This window comes from Lactuca sativa, chromosome 5 (assembly GCF_002870075.4).
Source record: "Lactuca sativa cultivar Salinas chromosome 5, Lsat_Salinas_v11, whole genome shotgun sequence".
In the NCBI taxonomy this organism is placed as follows: domain Eukaryota; kingdom Viridiplantae; phylum Streptophyta; class Magnoliopsida; order Asterales; family Asteraceae; genus Lactuca; species Lactuca sativa.
This window is the reverse complement of record NC_056627.2, coordinates 331410791-331432979: the sequence shown is the minus strand read 5'-3', so window position 1 is coordinate 331432979 and position 22189 is coordinate 331410791. Positions and strand designations below refer to the sequence as shown.

Here is a 22189-nt window from a genome sequence, read left to right as displayed (position 1 = left end):
AGGCCGTCCTGCTTTGTGATGTAGGCTAAGATACTCGGTGCGGTCCGGCAGTATGTCATAGGTACGTCGGCTTGGGAAGAGCCGTTGGGTTGAGATAGTAGTCCAACAAACCCTGGGTATGCATGCCCATTGGACCCATTACATGTTGCCATTCCAGTTCGAGGACTGATTAGGCCTGGGCATTCCAATCCGACGATTGTGGGCGGTTATGCATGCTTGTATGTTTATTGTATGGGGTATTTTGGTGGAAACTCACTAAGCTTTGTGCTTACCCAAATATTTATGTTTTTTTAGATTTACATCGGTGATCGTGAGAAGGCGAATGCGAGACTATACGCACTCATCAACAACATTGGTGATTCTGTGTTTACTATAATACTCTGATGTTACTTAAAGCACATTTTTCTTTTCTAACCAGTAAGAATAAATAGTTGATCAAAAAATGATTTTGGATAAATATCATACTCTTAATATTCACAAAGGGTATGGATGATCGGAGTATAATATTCTCTAATATAAAAATAAAGTTTTAAAATCATTATAAAATATTTAAAAATATATATAGGTAAATATCATATTTTGGCGGCTTATAAAAACAATTTATATTATATTTAGAGATTAGGCTGGATAAATATTATATTTTGATTTTTATTTAGGCATATATGAAATTCTTCTTAACTTTTTCGACGTGATCTCACTACTCGGATCTCCGATCTGTGAAAGAGATTTTACAGTTGGACGCCTACATACCGAACCACCGTTGATCTCCTCCACCACATAACTGTCCCTTTTGGTTTTGATCTTCGTTTTCTATTTGGATCCGTTTTTAGGTTAGGGTTTTTTATTTGAATCAAGTTATAGTGAATGGTTTCATGATTTCCATATATGTTCTTCAAGATATGTGTTTCTTGATTTTGGGTTTTGAACAGGGGCGGACGCACGATACTAAAAAATAAAAAATTTTCAAATTTTCAAAAAAAATTTCCACTGCGGCCGGAAAAGCTAGGGGTTGCCGGTGCCACCGGTGACCCCCTAAATCCGCCCCTGGTTTTGAAGACCACACACATGAAATAAGTCTAGAAAACTGGAGGAATTAACTTATGTTTTGCCAAAAAAGGATTTCTAAAAAAGATATCATCAACCAACTAGCTAAGCTAGTTTTAACAAATTAACCACAAACCGATTGTATAATTTTGTTAGAAAATAATGACCTAATATACCCGAACAACAGTCGACTTATCAAAAAAGACAATAATGAATTACTTGTTTTGGAAATCGAAAGACTTTCTAACAACACAAATCATTGGGAAAGAAAAATAATGATATTTTGAACAACATATCCATGCATATATACTACACCACCACCTTACATTCTATTTATTCACTAGAGACGTAGTTTATTCTTTCAATAGGAGAAAAACACACATTCACACTGAGAGAGTACTTCCTGCCATTTCCTTCTTTGAGTACCAGTTGCCGAACTACTTAGTGGTGCTATGGGTATCCAAGTCCTTGACCAAATCACAAAGGTAATCCATCAGGGAAGTTGGATATGGTACACTTGTGTCAGGCTTCTCAAACTCAAATGTCCAAGTAGCCACCACTTTATCACCTTTTTTGTCAACATTTAGTATGATTGTAAAGGTCTTGTATAGCTCATCCACAAGATCTCCTCCGATTACCTTAAACACAATCATGTGGTTATCTTCGTCAACTGCTTCGATTATTTGCTTCGAAATTTTCTTCTTTCCCTCTTATTATCATGCAGAGATGCCAAGAAATTAAATTATTGTGAGAATGTCAAGCAATATGTTATAGTTTTGAACTATACAACTAGTTATGATATTGTAATATCCAAACATGAAAGACACAAGATTCTAGAGAAAACATGTACATATGAACAACAAAAAGAATTAGGGTTTGACCTACCATGAGTGTAGTGCCAACAGATAACAGAACCAACGTCCCCCCTATCACCATCAATCAGATCACAGCCTTGAACCTTATCAGGTGATATGATAGCTATCTCGTACGGGTTGTTCCTAAAGAGATGGCAGATTTCTCCTTTCTTGCTGACATCTACATGACCAATTAACTTTCCAGATAAAGCCATATCTCTCGATTGATATAATGGCAGGACCCTAAACCACTCGTTAATTTACAAGAGAGAGTTGATGAGTTTGTGGAAAATGTGGCCAACAACGTTTGCTTTATATAGATTGGTTGCCTTACCCAAAAATGATAATTTAATAAACTTACATAATTAATTAATATCTTGAGGACAACACTTTGTAAACGTGTAACACAATAACGTAACTTCTTTTTCTTGTTTTTAAGGCTGCATGCAATTTACACAGTAATTTATGATATATCTATAACATAAATAATGTCAACCATAATCCCAGAATATTATACTTTCCTGCTATAAAAGAAAATCGTCTAGACGTCTACTACATATATAGAAAATCGTCTAGAAGGTTTTTTCAAGAAATTGCTTAGTTACCGTTAATTAAGGAAAGGAAGGATTGCTGGAGGAATGCGATTCCTTCAAATCTATTACTTTTTATTCCTCCCATAACCCCTGTTTTTACTTCATTCTTTTCCTCCATATAACAAATTTACCAATACATCCATCTAAATTGTTTTTCACCTGTGATCTAAGTGCACATAATTGCTTATCTACTAGGTTCTAGATAACTCCTATTCTCGTTTGCTTGCGTAGTTTCTTCTTAACCATATGCAGAAGCTTTAATAAATAGAAAACTCATAATACCAGCATCACAATTAAGGTTTTAATAAATAAAAAGCTCATTGAAAACGCAGGGCCTTTTAATCTAGAAACAATTGATTGAATCGGTTCTTTGCGTTCTCTATTATTTAGCTTATCTGAGCTAAAATTTGTATGTTTGATGTTTAAATGTAATAAATTTCAATGTTTAGATGAAAATTTGATATGAATTTTGTTAACCATTTGTTACAAACACCTTCAATTCTTTATGCATGCTATGATGCTATGCATTTTGATGGGGTAATCAAATTTGTGTTGAAAATTTTACCCCGGCCGCACAAATCTCTTCTTCCGTTCTCCAACTTTTGTGTTGAGTATGCGACAATGGTGGCTTACGGTGGCCGGTGGGTATTGTGATATGGATGATGATTAAAAATCATGTGAGGATCAGTGGAATGGTGTTCGTTTTCTCTCCTCATTTTTGTAAAATGTTTTCTGTCATCTGGATCTCTCTCTTCCCTGCTATGCTTATGGTTCTTTCACTAGTACATAAATGATTTATTGATGCGGTTAAAATAGTTATTTGATGCGGTTATTGAACCGCACTAAAAAATATCGTATCAAAAAATACCCTCATTTAATAGTGCGGTTATAAAACCGTCTCAAAAAATAGTCAAAACCGCACCAAAAAATAGTAGAGGAAAAATACAAACCGCACCATAAAATGATGAAAATCACCCCAAAAAAATCCAAACAACACAAAAAAAAAACCATCCCACCGGAAACCACCCTTAAACCACCATCATCTCTACCGCGTGTTTGTTGCCGAGAACATAAGATTCACCAAGCTACACCATTTTTATCGTCATTAACCACCGTCGAGCATCTCTACATTGACCTCCTTTATAACCGAACATAAACCACCACCAGTTCACACTATCACCATCTGCCCTACCTTTGCTGGAAACCACCATTACAGCCACGAAGAACACCCAACATTCCCGGGTACCATCGTTTTTTCCACCTTAAACAAACCAAACGTAAATCAGTAAAAAAAAGGAAGAAGAACAAAAATTAGTTTATCTGCATACCTTCCATCTCCACCACTAACCACCGTTAACACCGACCACAAATGTCGTGCCTTTACTGAGAACTATCAAAGCACCACCATCTCCTACATATTTTCGATCAACCAACTTATTTCACCTTAAACAAACCAAACTTTAATCAGAAAAAGAAAATAAAGAAGAAGAAAAGAGATATGTTTCTTGTGTTGTCTGTAAAAAGGGGTAAAACACACGCAGGGCACACATATTTTTAGAGGGAAATGAAAATATAAAAGGAAAACAAAAATATAGGAGGGAAATGAAAAATTCGAAGGATCAACCAACTTGTAGCTTGCTTGAACATGAAAATTTTGAACAAAATTTGGAGGGATCTCGTGAAGAATGAAAATTTCGAATGAAATTTTTAGATGAAAGATTAATGGTGCGGTTGAATGTTTTTTAGTGCGAATTATTTTTTGGTGCGGTTCAATGTTTTTTAGTGCGAATTATCTTTTGAGGCGGTTTTAATTGTTTTTTAAGGCGGTTTTCGAAATTATTTTTTAGTGCGGTTTTGGGAAACCGTCTCAAAAATGCTTTAATAGTGCGATTTTGGGAAACCGCACTAATAAAGCTATTTTATGGTGCGGTTATCTTCTTTTTTGATGCTGTAGATATTTAATAAGGCGGTTTTTAGAAAGGACCACATCAAAAAATAAAAACCATTCGCACTATTAAATGACTTGTGTAGTAGTGTTTCTTGATTTTACAGATTTTAATATCTTCCCATAGAAACTAATATTCGATTATTTTTCATATTTACAGTTTGTTCGTAGGTTCTGAAAATGATTTTTGTTTCATCTATGATCTTGTTACACTACTAGAAAAAGGTTAATAGAGTACGGTTGAAATTATGAATATAATACGGACATAGAGGGTGTATTAGTAGAGGGGTGTATTAGATTACATTCATAATAGAGTACGGCTATTTAACCGTACTATATGTATCCTATCTATTTTTACAACCATCGCATACAATCATCTAATACGCCATATATGCACATCTAATACACCACTATACAACCGTATTTGATGTTGGCTTTGGCTTTGGCATTCCATCCAGTCTTATTACACAACCAATTCCAGTCCATGGATGCTGTGGAACACATGGATCACCATTCCAGCTGAAACAAACTCTTCAATTTCTGCAAAGCTACTATATGATTACCATGTGAAGGATCAATCTTTACAAAATACAAACCTACTATATGATTCCATTCCAACCATAAGAAGTGGGACATCATTGATCATGTTTTCATTTTCAGAAACAGAAAAAAAATTACAATGAACTTAGTTCATTAAACATAAAAACATTCTTAAATTTGTTAATGTCACACCTCTAACCTCTCTTTCCCCTGTGTGGCTGATTCATTGTATGCCTACAAAAACAAAAAAAAAAAACTTAGGATTCAAAATCTCAAATAACTTTTAATGAAGAAAACTTAAATTATAGGACCTTCCTGCCATTAACAACTTCATCTATAGCATAGCAATGCAAAGGGTGAAAACTTCTCCTAAACATAAAAAATATGAGCAAATTCAACATGAAATACAAGGGATGTTTGTGTACCTTACAAAAACATTTATGCAAAGCCTCCATAACAGGAAATCTGCAAAAAAAAAAAAAAAAAAAAACGAGGTAAATTAATGCTCTTTTCAAAACAAATCCGATGCTTTATGTACTCTTGATTCATATACTAACTCAAATAATGTTTGTTAATATGTATACCTTGCTTCAAGATGTTTCGTTTTGGGTTTACCAACACTTCTTTTTCTAGTTTTTCTTTCTACCTCAGACCCGTTGATAAGAAAATGATCATAGAAAACGATGAGGGTAAAGATATGTTAAAGATATCTTTCTTCATATACAACCTTGAAAAGGCTTTGGAAATTCAAGAAACCATGAAAGAATCAAACAACGAACAATTAAAAATCCATAAGAATAAAAAACTCATACCAAAAAAGTGTAATCAAACAACGAAAATTCCATAAGAATAAATACAAGATAACAAAAACAATATAGATATATTTGTTCTTGTTTTTCTGATTTCAACTTATTAGTCAGTTTATAGCATAGAATGTTAATATGATTTACCAGAGGAAAGTAACAAATGCAAAGGAGAGAGAAGTTTTAAAATACCATGACAAAGGGCAATATTGTAATTTTGATGGTAGGTAATAATGAGCATAGAAAAATGAGTAACAAATTACAATATTATTGAGGTTTAAGTGAAATATATTAAAAGGGCAATATTGGAATTTTGATGCCTCTTGATATTAAAATTTAATTTTGAATCTTTTTATCTAGTTGTTGAACATGCTTATCAATTGGGAAATGCCACTAAAAAACAAGCTCTTCTCATGGAATTACACTCAACTGAACTTCAGTTGTTCAAAGATTTAGTGTCATTAAAAGAACGCAGGTAAATAGTAAATTTACTATCTGTTTTATTATATTGGAATTTGGATTTCTTCATATTCTAAAATAGGACACCACACCAATGAAAAACGGGTTAGTGGATATAATTTCAAAGCTAAATCTTCAAAAAAACATCAGTAATGTATGTGTCTGTATTGTGTGAAGTATAATAGAGATATTTTTATGAAATCAAGAATTCAAGAATTGTAGTATGGTTATTGCCATCTGCAGGTGTTGTTTTCAGAAATTGATCCTAAACTGTATAATGTATATGTGGTTTGCCTCTAGGATCTATTCCAAAAAAAGAAATAATCAAATAATCATAACCAGAAGTAGGTTACTAGAAATTAATATGATTATGATATCATAGACCAGTTGAAATTGTCGATTAATAACCATTATCGACTCCTAGCCAACTAGCAGCATTGCACTAGTACTACCAAAATCTATAAAACACAACATTAATCAGCATTGTACGAGTCGATGATGCTTTCTAGGGTTATCAACAAGCAATATGAAGTAATATGCCGTACAAAGAAGACATTGTCATAAACACAACATTAATCAACTACACCCAAAGGCCGATCGTACCTGTAAACAACGTGAAAGAAGGAGGAGGCGGAAGCGGCTGTAGGCCGGATTCGTCTGTGTCATCGACTGGAGACCAGAGGCAGAGGCGTCGTCGGCCGGAGGCGGAGGCGTCGTCGACCGAAGGCGGAGGCGGAGGCGTTCGTTTCGTGATAAGTAAAAGTGAACGCGAATTGCAATTTTGACTTTTGGTCAATTTTGATTTTTAATCTAATTAATGTGCAAAGACGTGCCTTGACTTGACTGATAGTATAAAAAAAGTAATTATATATAAGATTTATATTTTGTGATAGAATCCAAAACATATATATTACTTTTTAATGTAGATTGATGAACGGCGCCAAACTTGGGATTATCCCAAATAATGTGGAGTTATAATACATTTTTTAATAGTTTTGTTTTTTTGATATGGATTACAGATGGGATTTCATGCGCCCAAGAATTAACGAGACAACATTTTTACAAATCAAAAACAAGATTTTAAAATTTGAAAAAAAAGGTCAATTTTTTAATCCAAATGCATTTGTAATTGTAGGTATTATTCATAACACCAATTTCATATTTTAGTTCAATAAAAGAATAGGTGCGATCGCAAATAAGGAGGGGGCCTCACTAGTCATAGTGTTCACTCTTCCCCATAAGAATAAGATAAGAAATGGAATTTGTGCAGCACTCTTAGTAGAAGGCCGAGTTGAAACTCCCTCTATCCGCGTACAGGACAAGCAAGTTATTGAGGGCTCTTTATGCCAAATACTTTGACACTACATGGGAGAAAACCAGAAATCTCCTAAGCAATAAAGATCTTCCTATGACATGTTTTTTCCGATTAAGTCCATTAAATCAACACAAAACGACACCTAAATAAAAGAGAGCCTAAAGTTGTCATTTCATGGAGGGCAAAAGTAAAATGATTGTTGATCAGGAATCCTGAGACAGGTAACTCATTACTTTCAGGGAGCATTTCATGTATAACCCCTAGCAGTTTGTGAAACTTTTATCACTCCAACCATTATTTGATTTTAGGTTAAACAATTTTAGAACAGCAGAAAGCTTGGTAAATTTCATGCAGCCGTCATACAACGGTTTTTCAACGTCTTCAAACAATTGTTGAAATTTTTCATAATCTCTATCAGGCACATTATCTTCAATATCATGTAACATGTCATCTAGGTTATCATGGATGTCATCTTCTGAATCATCTGTATCATCATAACTAGATTCGACATCAATTGTGTTATGATCAATCAATAACTCGCCATGCTGTGACCAACACGTATATCCACTCATAAATCCTTCACATATCAGATGTTCTTCTATTATATCCAAATCATAGACCTTTTTACAATTTCGGTACATTTTACAAGGACACCAAATGTAACATTCTCCTCTATTCATCCGATGATCCTCAGCAACTTTAAGAAATTTCTTGAAGTTATGTAAATATTCACTGCTAGCCCGTGGTAGTCAATACATCCAAGTTTCACGATACATCTATGTAAAAAAAAATACCACAAAAAGAAAGGATTAGAGTCATCCCACAAAATAATAACAATGTATTTTCTTTTATTTACAAATAATAGTATAATGCTTATATTGATATTGAAATGTAAGTGCATTGCTATTATAGCTACAAAATTATCAAATGTGAAGGTACAATAGAATAAAATAATTTGAATGAAATGTTAAGAGATTATTAATATTAAAGTGGTAAATATTAACTATTTGTTCTATCAATGGGTCAATTGTTTTCAGTAACGTACAACTCCAAGAGCGTGTAGTACTCAAGGACTGTCAAGAGCGTGTAGTACTTAAGGAAAATATTGAACAAATTCTTGAGGGTAAATTTGAATCTTTCAAAAGGCCCTTTAGTCAAACCTCGTGAATCTGGAGTTAGATTTTCTACAGAATCTGTATATCGAAAGCTAGAAAGTAAGGGGTAGAGGAATCAAGCCTCGATCCATATATGTATTGTTTTTCACTCACTATACTTGTTAAAGAAAATGACACATAACTTTTTGGGAAGTTTGACAATACTTGAGTATGTGGTCTCTCGAGACCTCTAAAGTCCAAACAATATATTATATATAAATTGTTTAATTACGATATTTATTCGAGTGTTACATTTATACCAAAATTGAATAGCTTTAATATGTTTCGGAAAGCAATTCCATGTAAAATAAAGTTGCATTAAAAATGCCAATTACAAATAGTGGAGGTCATGTCGCAATGAAAATGATAAAAAGAACTTTTAATTCGGGAGCTTATCCACAATAAAATTATAATTATAGTTTATTAAATTATAATTTTATTCAACTTTTTTATTAAGTTTTGTACGTGAGCATTGTACTTAAATTTTTTTTTTTTACTAAATCATATTGTTCTGAAACTTAATTCCCCAAAGCCAGTAACTTATTTTTTGGTGGTTTGTTTTTCATATTCATGAAAAACAAAAATTATATCACTAAAACAATTCCTTTATTTCAAAAAATTATACTTTTTATTTTTAAATCGAACCTCCTCCCAAAACCAACGGTGGTTCAACTTCTTTACAACCACAGACAAAGTTCTTTGATTGATTTTGACACTGATGATCCTTCAGTTGCTTCGGTCCCACAAACACAGCAAATTCCCCCCTCCGTTCCTGTTTCGTTAAATGACAATTGGGCAAACTTTGATTCAACTCCAACTCCAGTGGTAACAAAGCTGATGCCTTTTTCTCAAGCTCCTTCAAGTGGTGCTAACTTGCTTGACATGCTTTCTGAGTTATCAGTTCCTGCATCTGTTAACAACCCACAAATGTCACTTTTTGGCACAAATCCTCCTCCTCCTCCTCCTGCTGCTGCTGCTGGTGCACCACCATCGGTGTTTGTCCCTGGTGGTGGTAATAATGGCGTATGTTGTGGGATTTTAATGTTTTTTTGTATGAATTTAAATTTCTAATGACTTGTGTTGTTTGTGTGTGCAGGATTTATTTACTTCAAGTTATTCTTTTTCATTTTTGTGCTCCAGGGTGGTACCTGTGTTATGAGTTATCACACAACCTTCCACAACACAACTCATTACTTTTTATATCAACTTTGTTACAATTTTTGTGACCTGAATCAATTTTTGTGACCTGAATCAGGCAAATATATCTAGTTTTACCAAAAATATATCTAGCTCTTACCCTTTAAATTTGAACCGCAGGCGTGGTTAATTTGTATGATGATGATGGTCCGGTGGTGGGATTTTCAGGTTGGTTGAATTATTGGGGGTGCGAGGCGAGGCTAGCTGGCCGGTGATGATGGTGTTGCGACAGGGGAGATGGAGATGAAGGACCGATTAGTGGTGTAGAGATGGAGAAAGGGTGGTGTTAAGGTGTTCGGTTGGGAGGAAAAGCGTATTCAATTTAGGTATTAGCCGTACTTAATCAAAATGGGGGCGTATTTGATTTAGTTATTTCATTTTGTTTCTAATACATCTCCTTAACCGTATTAGATGCTGAAATTGTGCGTATTATATTTATTTATCCCTTTATAATACGGTTTTTATTTACAACCGTATTAGATGGGGGTGTACTCTATAACTAATTTTCCAGTAGTGAGCGATGGTTCCACTCCGATAACTGAAACGCGACCAGTGACTGTGACGGTGTCCTTAAAAGTCCGATGATGTGTCAGATTCGGAGCCTACTCGGCTACTCATCTCATGTGCAGTGTGGTTTGGGTTGGATACAATGGGTAAGTTAGTTTAGCTTTTATTTCATTGAATTATCCTTGTTTGGGTTTATGTATTGCTTTTGAGATTCCTCTACTAATTAATACTAACTTCTGTAATGAGGGCAGGTTATTAACTAAATTCACAAGGTGTTTGATGAAAGTCATCAAAGAGATCAAACGTCATTGCGATTTATGCAGTTGTGTGAGGCGTATGTTGTTTTTATGGAAGGATTTTTAATTTTTATTATCGCATAGAAAATATGCATGGTTCTTCAATTGGTAATGGAAAAGTTTACGGGGAAGAATAGTTTGAAATAACAAAGGGTAGAAATACAAGTTCCAAATACGAATGACAGAGTACAGAATTAGGAATCAAATAACAGTTACAACAAATCAAGAAAATTGAACAACACCCATATCTGCTTAACTATCATCAATTAAGAAGCTAGAAGAACGATGTATTCATGTGCATTCCTGAATTACCATATGTATCATAATTTCATTTTCTGCAACTTCTTATTTCGCATTAAATACGAAAGGAGACATCTTATATTTTTTTCTTTTTGCGAAAGGAGACATCTTATCTTATCGACCTACTAAATTTAATACTCACGCCCTTGATAATCAAATGCGTGAATCCCATTCGAATTTAATATGAAGAAAATGAAGTTCTTCATGATTAAAGTTGTTGTACCACGTGGTGAAACATTACTGCCTAGAAATTATGAAGCTAATTGAAGTGATTGTTTTCCATGTCAGGATCAACGTGCACATTAGTAAGTTTGTCATGAGTCATCCGCATCCAATTGAATCTCCAATGAGGTAATCATCAGGATTGTTTACCGTTGATCGGATCATATGTATTTTGGAAATTGATTCTAACATAACCGTTTTTCTACATACACAACAATATTTGTTTTAAAATGTTGAATTTTATAAGGGATTGTATGACTCGGTCTGGGTCAGGCCTGAGTCGGTGAGTCATGCCTTACTTGGTATGAAGCTCTAACTGTACCTTTGACTTGTTTGATTACAGCTCTAAGTGACTATGTTGCATGCTAGAAATGACCATTTTACCTTTTTTTTTTGTTTACCAAAACCAAACCAGAGCTTAGACGCGATCCACATATTTTTCTCCTTTTACTATATCATCTGTATATTTAGCATACATACATATATCATATGATTAATAAAGTTAACAAATGACACAACATAATTTACAAATTTTAACACCCCAAAAAAGTGAAAATACATTGATTTTGACATTGAAAAGCATGTTCACAAGCTCACATAGATAGCAAGAAATTATTTTGACCTTCAAATAGCTAAAGCATGAGCATCTATTACAATCTTTGCATGATGGAAGCATTCAATTGTTTTGAAACTTTATTTTTGTCATTCAAGCATTTTGACAAACAATTGGGGGACAAAAGGCTGTTATATTTAGCTCAATAGGTCCCGCCCTGTCAATCTTCAACACTCTCTAAGTTGATTTATCTTTACTTCGTCTGATCATATAAAAGTTCTATAAGAGGCAAAATTTTGATATTGATTAACATTGCAGATATATATAATTACACAAGGATCTGATCAAGTTAAGCAAAAGATAGAACTATACAAAAGCACGTATACGTATAAACTACAAAGCATAATCTACAAGCCAATGTTAATTGAACAAAAAGATAAACATACAAATACTTTAACATGTGTGGACTGAAAAAAGGTAAAGCACATAAAGGTTTTTGTCGTTGAACTAAAATAATTATGTGATAGCTCCAAATATGCACCATCAATAACTGTATGCTTATAACATCTGGAATATCCTTAATTGCTTATATACCAATGAACTGAATTTAACAAATAGATGACAGGAAGCATGTTGAATTACTTATATACCAATGAACTAATTTTTTTTATTTTTTTTTATTTTTTTTTTTATTTTTTTTTTATTTTTTTATCTTTCATCTTATTCTCAATCACTTCTTGCATCATCACACACATCAATTTTAATCCTTATAACTTTTTGGTAAGAAACGAAACACGATTTTTCTAATTTCATAATAGAAGCAAGAATTGTTATGACAAAAGTAATCAAAACACAAAATATAAAAATCAGAAACTCAAATAAATAAAATTTATATTCAAGATTAAAAAACAGAAAACATACTTGAATGTTGATGTTTACAATATAATCACAAAACATGTAAATATGTAGATTGAGACATGTAAATTGCAGTGTCATTAAACATAAATTGTCCTGATATTTGTCAGTCTTGAGGAACAACAATCAGTCAAGAAGAAATCTTGATTCTGGAGAAATTCTCTATGTTCCCATCTTGATCTTGAATTACAAAAAAAAAAAAAAAAAAAAAAAAAAAAAAAAAAAAAAAAAAAAAAAAAATCAAAAGAGTATGTGTTTTTTTGTAACCCCCAAATCTGACTTATGGCGATGTATTTATAGGCTTCAAATCAACAGTTAACCAATCCCATCCAACACATTTGTTCAAATCGAAATTAACTATCTAATAGCTAGTTAACAATTCTTTAATATAAAGTCAAAAATCCAAAATTAATATATAAAAGTATTAATTAGTCAAAAATCCATGTCTTTCAAGACCAATTTGACTAGCCAATCACCAAATCCAACACAATCCCTTTAGCCCAAGTATTTAATCATATTAATAAAATACTAATAGAAGGCTTTATAAGGGAGCAAAAGTTTCTTCTTACTTCCAATGTGGGACAAGTCCCATAAAGTAGATTGTCCTTAAACAAAGTTCTGACAATACCCCATATATTTTCCATTCAAACTCCTAGAATACCCCACATTCGAATAGAAAATAAGAGAACTTTGATATTCAAATAAGGGAAGTAAGATATGACATGCATCTGGATAGGTGTTGTAAAACTTGAATCTTTCATAGTGAGTACTACATGGATCTACTTCGTGGGTAGTGAACTAAAGTCTTGAATTAACCAATTTTTATAGTATAATTAAAGACAAGAAGTATCACACATATCATATCTAAGCATATATCATTTCTTACCACTGTGTTCATTTCGGTCGTGAAAAATCCTTTCTTCATGAGACTTTTAGAGAGCTTAGTTGTATCAGCTCCATATGTACGTGTAAACCAAAAGGCTATACATAGAAAAAGTTGTAATTAAGATTTGATTGGTAACTCACGTTTTTTTTTCCAAACATGAGTTGTTAAACGTCCATCTGGTGCACAATCTTCAGAGGAATTGTTTTCACCTTCTACACTTTCCACTAGAGATCCATTCATTGTTGGTTGTGTTGGTGATGGCGTAGATTCTGGGATAGGTGTTGGGATGGTAATGTAGATGCAGGTTTTGAGGTTGTGGTAGTAGATATAGGTGTTGATGATGTGGTAGTGGGTGTCGGTGTTGATGATGGTTTAGATGATGTGGTAATTTTTCTTATTTTGTTTTTACTTTTTTTTAAAAATTTTTTTAGATAAAAAAGTGACTAAAAAATATTTTCGAAAATTCTCAATTATTTTGTATTTTAAAAAATATTTTTTAATCTACAAAATTAGTAGCTAGGATTCCGTCTTTCCGTCTCACAAAATATAGTGGTCTCACACAGGGACGGAAGCAGGAATACATAGTAGGTGTTGCTAGGATGAATAGGTGTTGCCGATACATGAAAAATAGTTAATAAAAATCGAAAAATCGAAATTTTTTACAGTACACCTAGAAAAGTTAGGGGTTACCGATGCCACATTGGGAACCCTTAAAACCGTCCCTGGTCTCACATTTACCTAATCCTATATATATATATATATATATATATATATATATATATATATATATATATATATATATATATATATAGAGAGAGAGAGAGAGAGAAGGGTTATTTGGAAAACAAAAAAACCCTAAAAAGCATACAAATACATAAAAAAATACTTAGAGATCACAAAACTTTTTTTTGAAAAAATCGCAGCTTTTTATGAAAAATCGGTGAAAAAAATTTTGAATTTTTTTTTTTGTTTTTACAAAAAAAAAAATTGATTTTTTATTTTTTTTTTCAGGAAATTTTAACAAAAACCTACCATTTTAAAAAAAAAATCAAAAAAAAAATTATGATCTCTGAGTATTTTTTATGTATTTTTATGATTTTTAGGGTTTTTTTGTTTTCCATAGAACCTAAACCTATATATATATATATATATATATATATATATATATATATATATATATATATATATATATGTTTAGGTTCATTTGAGACCATGTTAATTTTGTGAGACCGTGAGACGAAATCTAAAAATAATTTTCAAATGTAAAATAAAAGGAAAAATAAAAAAATACGTGAAATATTCGAATATGATTTTTAGAATATTAGATTATTCTATTATTCTATTAAATTTGTCAGATATATAAAATATTTTAATATTGTACTACAATACTTCACAGATATTAAAAAAAAAAATTGGATAAAAAATGTGACGAAAATAAATTTATTTTAAAAAAATTTCGAATTTTTTAAATCATTTTGCATTTTAAGAAGATATTTTTTTATCTACAAAATGAGTGGCTAGGATTGCGTCTCCCCATCTCACAAAATATAGTGGTCTCACATGAACCTAACCATATACACTACAAGAAATTTGGGTGTTCACCTACACATGTTATGTGTGCCTAAAAACCTATTATGTGTTGGTAAGTAGCTTTACCCATACATAAATTAAATGTCATCATGTGTTGGCTCATAACTGTAGATATAGATTATTACCCACACATCACTTATGTATAGGTATAGATAAAGCTATACCTACACATGTATGTGTGGCTAAACCTAGTAAGTATGTGTATGTAGAAGTGATATGATTTGTTTAGATAGATGATGACGTGCTTGATGGCATGGCTAATGACATGGAAAATAATATGGACAATGACGTGGACTAGATAGATTATGTGTTAAGTTACATGGCACGTCCCTGGAGGCACGTGTCATAATACAATGTGTGGATAAAAATATTTTATGTGTAGGTAAAAGTGATAAATATATTCATATTGATTTTGATGTGTAGGAAAATTATTGAACTATTGATATGAATAAACTTATGTCATGGGTCACATTGTTTGGTACAATGTTTATTTGTTTCATTTAACCCATAATTTATCAACATATACAGGAAATCAAATGTGCATAAAAATTATATAAAATATGTAGCTTAAAAACTGAATGATTTGAATCTATTAAAGAAGAGAGAAATCCCATAAATCCTAAGCATTATAACGATGAACCAAAAGACAAAATAAACTTCATTTAAAAGTACAAAGTTGAGGTCATACTATTTTGAAAATAATACAAAACTATGTAGGTTCAAACTTAAATGATCTATGCTTATGCTTGGTAGCCTTCTTCAATGATTTTTGAACGGAGGAGCACTTCAAAAAAAAAATATATGTGTCCTGCTCAAACCCTATCATCTGTGAAATTAGTTAAATACACATTGATAATCCTGTAAAAGATAACTAAAAGTCGTGACTACCAAATCTTGTTTGATAAAAACTAATGAAATAAATAATAAACCACAAGGTAACTCTTACAAAAACATTATAAATAATTTTCATTGCTTCCTCCTTGCTGTCACAATTTAAAAAAATTACATAAACAATTATACCTTCGGGGAGGTCCTGATATCTAATATGACCAAAGCAAAAGAAATCTTGAAAATTCAACGAGAATGGCCAATAAAAACTTACTTGAACACAAGTTGATTAACACATATTTTATATAATCCTACAACAATGAAGCAAGAAGAAAATATTGTCTTTGGCTTCTTTGGTTGCAATATACCGAACAAGACTTTATTGCAATTAAACAAATGGATTATTTAAATAGCCATAAAAGGAGATGAGGGCAGCGAATTAAGGGTAGACGTGGGTAGAGGAAGCAAAGCCTAGTCGTTTGTGTTTGTGACTTTATGTATATCTATGGGGGAGGGGGGAATTAAAATGAGGAGGGAATTAAAAAAAAAATATATTAGAGTGAAAAAATATGACAGGAGGGAAATGAAAATTTAGAATTTCATTCTCGTTCCTTGCAGCCTAGTATTGTTTGAATTTGATAGGATTTTGACGTTTTGTGGGGGCGATTTTGTTGGAACAACCGTCTCCAAGTATAGCCATAATCTCACCAATTTCGGAAGATATTATCTAGATCTCAAAACCTCATCCTAATTTACATTCTGTTGTTGAATTTATACTTTAGTTTTAATTTGTTCTGAATTTTTGTTATAAGTGCCGATTTACATCTATTTTTTATTTAAATGTCATTCCATATTTATCTATACATTTTATATAATAGTATTATGTGTAAGCAATATGCACACATTAACCATAATTTGTTTAGTCATAAATATGTGTAGGTATTAATTTGCTACGTCATTAACAAAAATATAAAATATATATATATATATATATATATATATATATATATATATATATATATATATATATATATATATAAAATACTCTATTTAACAACATTTAATATAAAAATATTTTGTGTATGTAAAATTTCAAAAATTACTTACACATGTATTAAGTTTTTATGTATGTGTAGTTAATTTTATTTGCATATAAACAAAATTCAACATATTTGTGGATAATCGAACATGTAATATATAATCAAATTTTGGGGGAAATTTTCCCACCTACGAAAAGTGTGGCTAAAAAGTATTACCAACATATATAAGTGTTTGCCTTTATATAAAAATAATTATTGACATTTATCTACACATATAAAAATAAAATAATTATTGACATTTATCTACACATAAAAATATGTGTGGGTATTTACCCACACATTGACATGTGTAGCTAATTTATGTGTGGGTAAATACCCAAATTTCTTGTAGTGTAAGCTTGGGGAGATTTGTTAGGTGTATTTTGTGCACCTTTTTGCACAACTTTTAGTCCCTTTTATGCATGTATTTAGCTTAGTTATATTTCATTATTCTTGCATTATTATCATATTCATGTTAGTCTCTAGAACAACTTTATTTGCACACTTTCATGTCTCCTTCAGGTAAACCGGAGGTTGGGGCGCGCTTTTGGAGGTGCCGGGGGGGGGGGGGGGATTGGTGAAGATTGCGGGATGATCGGGCGTAGAACGGAAGAATTGAGAAAATCAAGTTTGGATTCGGAGTCAGAGGGCTACATGGGGCGTGTTGGGTTTGGCCTAGAAATCGAACACAGGGCGTGCTTGACCATTCCAGGCATTTTGACTTCACTGAACACGACTTGTGTTCATTTAGCCTATTTGGACTTGGGGCATGTTGGTCGAGATGAACACTTTTGAGCATCGTACTTTGGAGCTGGAATCGAGGATTGATGGCTATGTTTTCAGTTAACACGACCCATGTTGATTTACTCTATTTTAACACGGGCCATGTTCGACTTAAAAACTGCCTTTTGGCAGTTTTTTCCATTTTTCATATGTCGGGAATTGGTTCAATTTAGGGGGTATCAGAGCATAGAAGAGCATTTTGGGAGAGGGGAATTCAAAGGTTTTAGCAAGGATTTGTCCGTTAATCATTTGGAAACATTTTAATTTCTTCTTTGTAAGCATTTTAGCACTTAAGATCATCTTTTAAATTTGTTAATCTTGTTCTAGCTATGTGAGGCTAGAACCCTAACTTCTCCAATTTTGATGTTTTGACTTTTTGGTTGTGAATCAAATCATATGACCTGATGTTTGTGTTTAATTTCTATCTAGTGAAACTAATTTTACTTCAATCGAATGTTTGATTCTAATAATAGTTCTTATTGGCCATTTGAATTAGGGTTAGGTCATTCAAGTTAGTCATTTTGCAAAATCCGTAATTGTTTTGTGAATTGAACTAAGTAACAAGCATTAAATTGAATTCTTATGAATGAATTTAGTTTAAATCTTTTCACACATTCTTACGCTCCCGAGCTTGTGAGGAGTAGAGTAAATTATTGAAATAGTCCCTGTGGTTTGGTCAAAATTTCACGTTTGGTCCCTCACTTTTCTTTTGCACTCGGATCGTTCCTGTGGTTTGATTTTGTTGCGTTTTTCGTCCCTATGGTTTGGTAAAAGTTGCATGTTTGGTCCCTAACTTTATATATGTAAGGGACGAAAATGCAACAAAATCAAACCACAGGGACAAAAAACGCAACAAAATCAAACCACATGGACGATCCGAGTGCAAAAAAAAAAGTTAGGGACCAAACGTGCAACTTTGACCAAACCACAAGGACGATTTTAGTAATTTACTCTGAGGAGTATTGGGTGTTGTTGGGAACTTTCACAATAAGCTTAATGCAATCTTTTAATCTACTTCTAAGAGCTTGTTTAGATTAGGTTAGTAAGGTTAGGATTAATCAAAGATCTTGTTTTGATTGATTAATGTGGTGAATGGAAAGTGTTAGAGTTTGTTAACACTTTCAAGTACCAACTTAGATAGAATGAAACAAATGTCTTGTCATCTTTGATTCACATTGTTGGATTGTCATACATGGAGTTGGAGTCCTTACAAAATTTGAACTTAATTCATTCGTTTAGTTGTTTACTCGTGTTTTAAATTGGTTTGCTACATCATTACACTCAAACCCTCCCTTATTTAATCTTTTGTGAACAAATACCTTACGCAAAGAGGTATATACTAATTATCCTGTGTCTCTATGGATCGACCCTACTTTCCTTGTACTATCTTTTAGTGCAATACAGTGGGATTCTTTAATACTGTGGGATTCTTTTGGAGTAAATCGTACCCCTATTATTTGTTGGGTTTGACACGCCTAACAATTATCAAGTTAGGCTAAAACCTATAGGATGCTCCATGGTGTCTTTGAACCCATGGGTCATGGAAATAAAGAGCCATGTCAACTTAGGGTATACATGGTGTAACTCTAATTATGACACACTATATAAGCAACATGTTGTAGACCAAAATCGGACTAGTGTAAGAAACAAGAGGGCATAGCCGATTTCAAGAGTGTGACATTTCTCTTAAAGTTTATTCCAAGTGCATTTGGTGTTGTGTGAGACATTTGAGGCATCACACTTGGGGTGCCAGACTCACAAGGTTCTCAAGGAATCCAAAGTACTACAAGGTATGTTTTCTTACCATCTTTTATGATTAAAAGTTCCCTTGTATACTAGATAGGTTAAGAACCTTGGAAAATCAATTTTGCATGTTTCATAGATAAAACATAGATCCAAGGTTTCTAGGGTTACATGTACACCATAGGAGTGTTAGAATGCTCAAAACCCAACACCTACTTTATCCTTGTTTGTTATATGTTGACATATGATATTGATTGAGGTTGAGGTAGTCATGTTGTGTGCTGTAGGCCAATATGCAACAGTCGGCTGCAAGCCGTAGGTACAGAGGCTCGAGATGAACTATTGGGTTGAGGCGGCAGGACAAAAAACCCTGGGTATTCCAATCTAATGACTGATTGGAAATGTTGTATGTTGGCATTCCATTCTAATGAATTATTGGGCCATGGTATTCCAATCAAATGATTATGGGCCCATTATGCATGCTAATATGTTTGTTGTTGAGGTATTTTGGGGAAAACTCACTAAGCTTTGTGCTTACCTAGTTGCTTATTGTTTTAGGTATCATCGATGATCCTGGAAAGATGAAGGTGTGACTGTAAACATTCATCAACATTAATGAAAATTCTGCATTTTAATATTAACTAGGTGTATTACCCGGGCTCCGCCCCGAGACAAATTTATGTTGCAATTTCATGCGCCATTTTCCATGTAATGTTAGTAAAAGGGATTTATGTTGGTAGCCTACATCATTTTTTAGATGCATTATGTATTGGCTTTTGTTTAGCGTTGCTTCGATTTGTGGAATAATGGTTTTATTTTTATTCATGATGTAAATGTGTTGGTAGATGATATTATTGGAGGTAAATTATGTAGAGGTAGGATTCTGTTTGGTTTATAATAAGTTAATGTTAAGCATGTATTAAAGATAATTTATATTAATTATATGTGATGGTCTTGTGTGTAAAAGCATATGGTGGAAGTGGACGTGAGGGTTATTATAGGTAAGCGAACTATATGACATACATAAGATACATGTGTTTTAACATAGTTTACCACCATGGTTGTCAGTTATACATAAGATACAATTGTTTTAACATAGTTTAACACCATCCTTATTGTTTGTTTCGTTGATATAAAAAAATGTATGATAAGATAAAATACATGTCATTGGATGTGTAGATAAGATATTAACAATGTAGTGGGTTGTGTCGCGGTGTTTGAGGGTTGCATTTGAGATTATGTTTATCCTTGCTCCTTGTATTTTTTGTGTTTCTGAGGCGAGGTTTTTGGAACATCAACTGCACAGTAAAGAGAGTGTTGTCATATAATGTTTGTATAAATATAGAAGTTTTATAAATCTTATCTGGAGGGCCGAGTGGTAGGCGTTTATCAGTTTTGCGTGATTTTGTAGGCGTTGTCACGTCTATGTTGTTGATTTCGGTGTGTTCTGTTGTTGTTGGCGTAACTGTCGTTGTTAGAGGTGATATGGCTGGGTTTTCTAAAATTTCACACGTAGTTAATTTGGTGATTGTAGGAAGGATGTTGTTGGAACTGGATGATTTGTTGCACTCTATAAACATATTTCTTGTTGAGCCTTTAAGTTGTTCAATTGTTGAGGGTAGAACTTTTTTTGGTGTCATCGGGGTGCTTGTTAAGAATTTCTTGCACGAATGTATTTGTGAGGCAACGTGTGGCTTCATCAGACATGAAGATGGTTGTAGAGGTTGTTGCATCTGCGATAACTGCTGCGATTTTGTAGCTGCGTGTGCAAATATGGTTACATTGTTGTTTTTAAGAACAATAGGGAAAATGTAAGTTAATGTAGGTGTATACTGGAATTTTGGTTGATTGGCTATTCCGTGAGTTGTATAGAACCACTCGTCACCTCTCTTGAATATTGATCGCGCACATTTGGGACACCAGACATAATACCAGGTATCTCTACAAGTGAAGTCAGAAATTGTTGCTTTTACAACATATGTTTTTCCCTACATATGTGTTCATTTTTGTTGGCATATATTGTTTGTAGCAATTAGTAATATTAGGAAATGTAAAAGTCATGTAGCCTACCACAGTATGAGAGTGTTATAGACTGTTGAATTGTTGTAAAGTTGTTGCTATAGCAGATGGGGTAGATGTTGCAAGTAGTTGTCCTTGGAATCTGCTTTTATTTATTGAGTTAGTGGTTGTATATGGTTCTACATATATATTATTTGTGTTGTTATGAATGAATATGACCTGTGGATTAGAGATCATGTTTCTGCTATCTCGGGGTTTACATACATATGTGTTGCGCTAGTAGATGTTAGTTTATATTTGGTGTGAAATAGATAATTATGAGTTGGAAATAGGAAACTGTAAAAATTATAGTGCAGTTAGGTAAAATCTAGAACTAATCTGTGTACAACGTGGCTTTCATATTGGTAAGGGCAACGACTACTAGATTGGGGTGTGATGTCAGTTTTTTTCGGTTGAACTTGTCTGTAGAGTCTATGCACTCCTTCCACAAAATTATTGACATGTCTTTAACACTATTATCAATATTAATGAAGATAATAAGTGCATAATTAGCGAGTGTGATAT

The 22189-nt window shown here is 32.9% G+C and overlaps 2 protein-coding genes and 1 long non-coding RNA gene across 4 annotated transcripts; 1 reads left to right on the top strand and 2 right to left on the bottom strand.

Annotated features, from left to right (window-relative positions):
• Positions 1–1303: 1303 nt before the first annotated feature.
• LOC111887588 (kirola) lies at positions 1304–2188 on the bottom strand. Its single transcript, XM_023883761.3, has 2 exons — positions 1930–2188; positions 1304–1753 (listed from the first exon to the last, which is right to left on the bottom strand). The coding sequence occupies exons 1-2, from the start codon at positions 2111–2113 to the stop codon at positions 1482–1484; spliced, it is 456 nt and encodes a 151-aa protein (XP_023739529.1). The 5' UTR covers positions 2114–2188; the 3' UTR covers positions 1304–1481.
• A 2470-nt stretch (positions 2189–4658) lies between these two features.
• On the bottom strand, positions 4659–7090 carry LOC111887591 (uncharacterized). Its single transcript, XR_008223584.1, has 5 exons — positions 6842–7090; positions 5561–5713; positions 5402–5441; positions 5169–5210; positions 4659–4976 (listed from the first exon to the last, which is right to left on the bottom strand). It is a non-coding gene; the product is annotated as an uncharacterized LOC111887591 (long non-coding RNA).
• A 2156-nt stretch (positions 7091–9246) lies between these two features.
• Positions 9247–10403, top strand: LOC122197298 (uncharacterized). 2 transcript variants are annotated; one of them, XM_042901001.2, is made up of 2 exons: positions 9247–9719; positions 9804–10403. In XM_042901001.2, the coding sequence occupies exons 1-2, from the start codon at positions 9278–9280 to the stop codon at positions 9950–9952; spliced, it is 591 nt and encodes a 196-aa protein (XP_042756935.1). In that variant the 5' UTR covers positions 9247–9277; the 3' UTR covers positions 9953–10403. The 2 variants fall into 2 exon arrangements, with proteins under 2 accessions (XP_042756935.1, XP_042756936.1); XM_042901002.2 differs by having other exon boundaries at positions 9247–9730.
• Positions 10404–22189: the final 11786 nt, after the last annotated feature.

Excerpts from the sequence above, each read along its gene's own strand:
- LOC111887588 (XM_023883761.3), bottom strand. The coding sequence starts at position 2,113 with ATGGCTTTATCTGGAAAGTTAATTGGTCATGTAGATGTCAGCAAGAAA. Across the intron at positions 1,754-1,929 it reads CTGTTGGCACTACACTCATG|AGGGAAAGAAGAAAATTTCG; the intron begins GTAGGTCAAACC and ends CATGATAATAAG.
- LOC122197298 (XM_042901001.2), top strand. The coding sequence starts at position 9,278 with ATGAAAAACAAAAATTATATCACTAAAACAATTCCTTTATTTCAAAAA. Across the intron at positions 9,720-9,803 it reads GGTGTTTGTCCCTGGTGGTG|GATTTATTTACTTCAAGTTA; the intron begins GTAATAATGGCG and ends TTGTGTGTGCAG.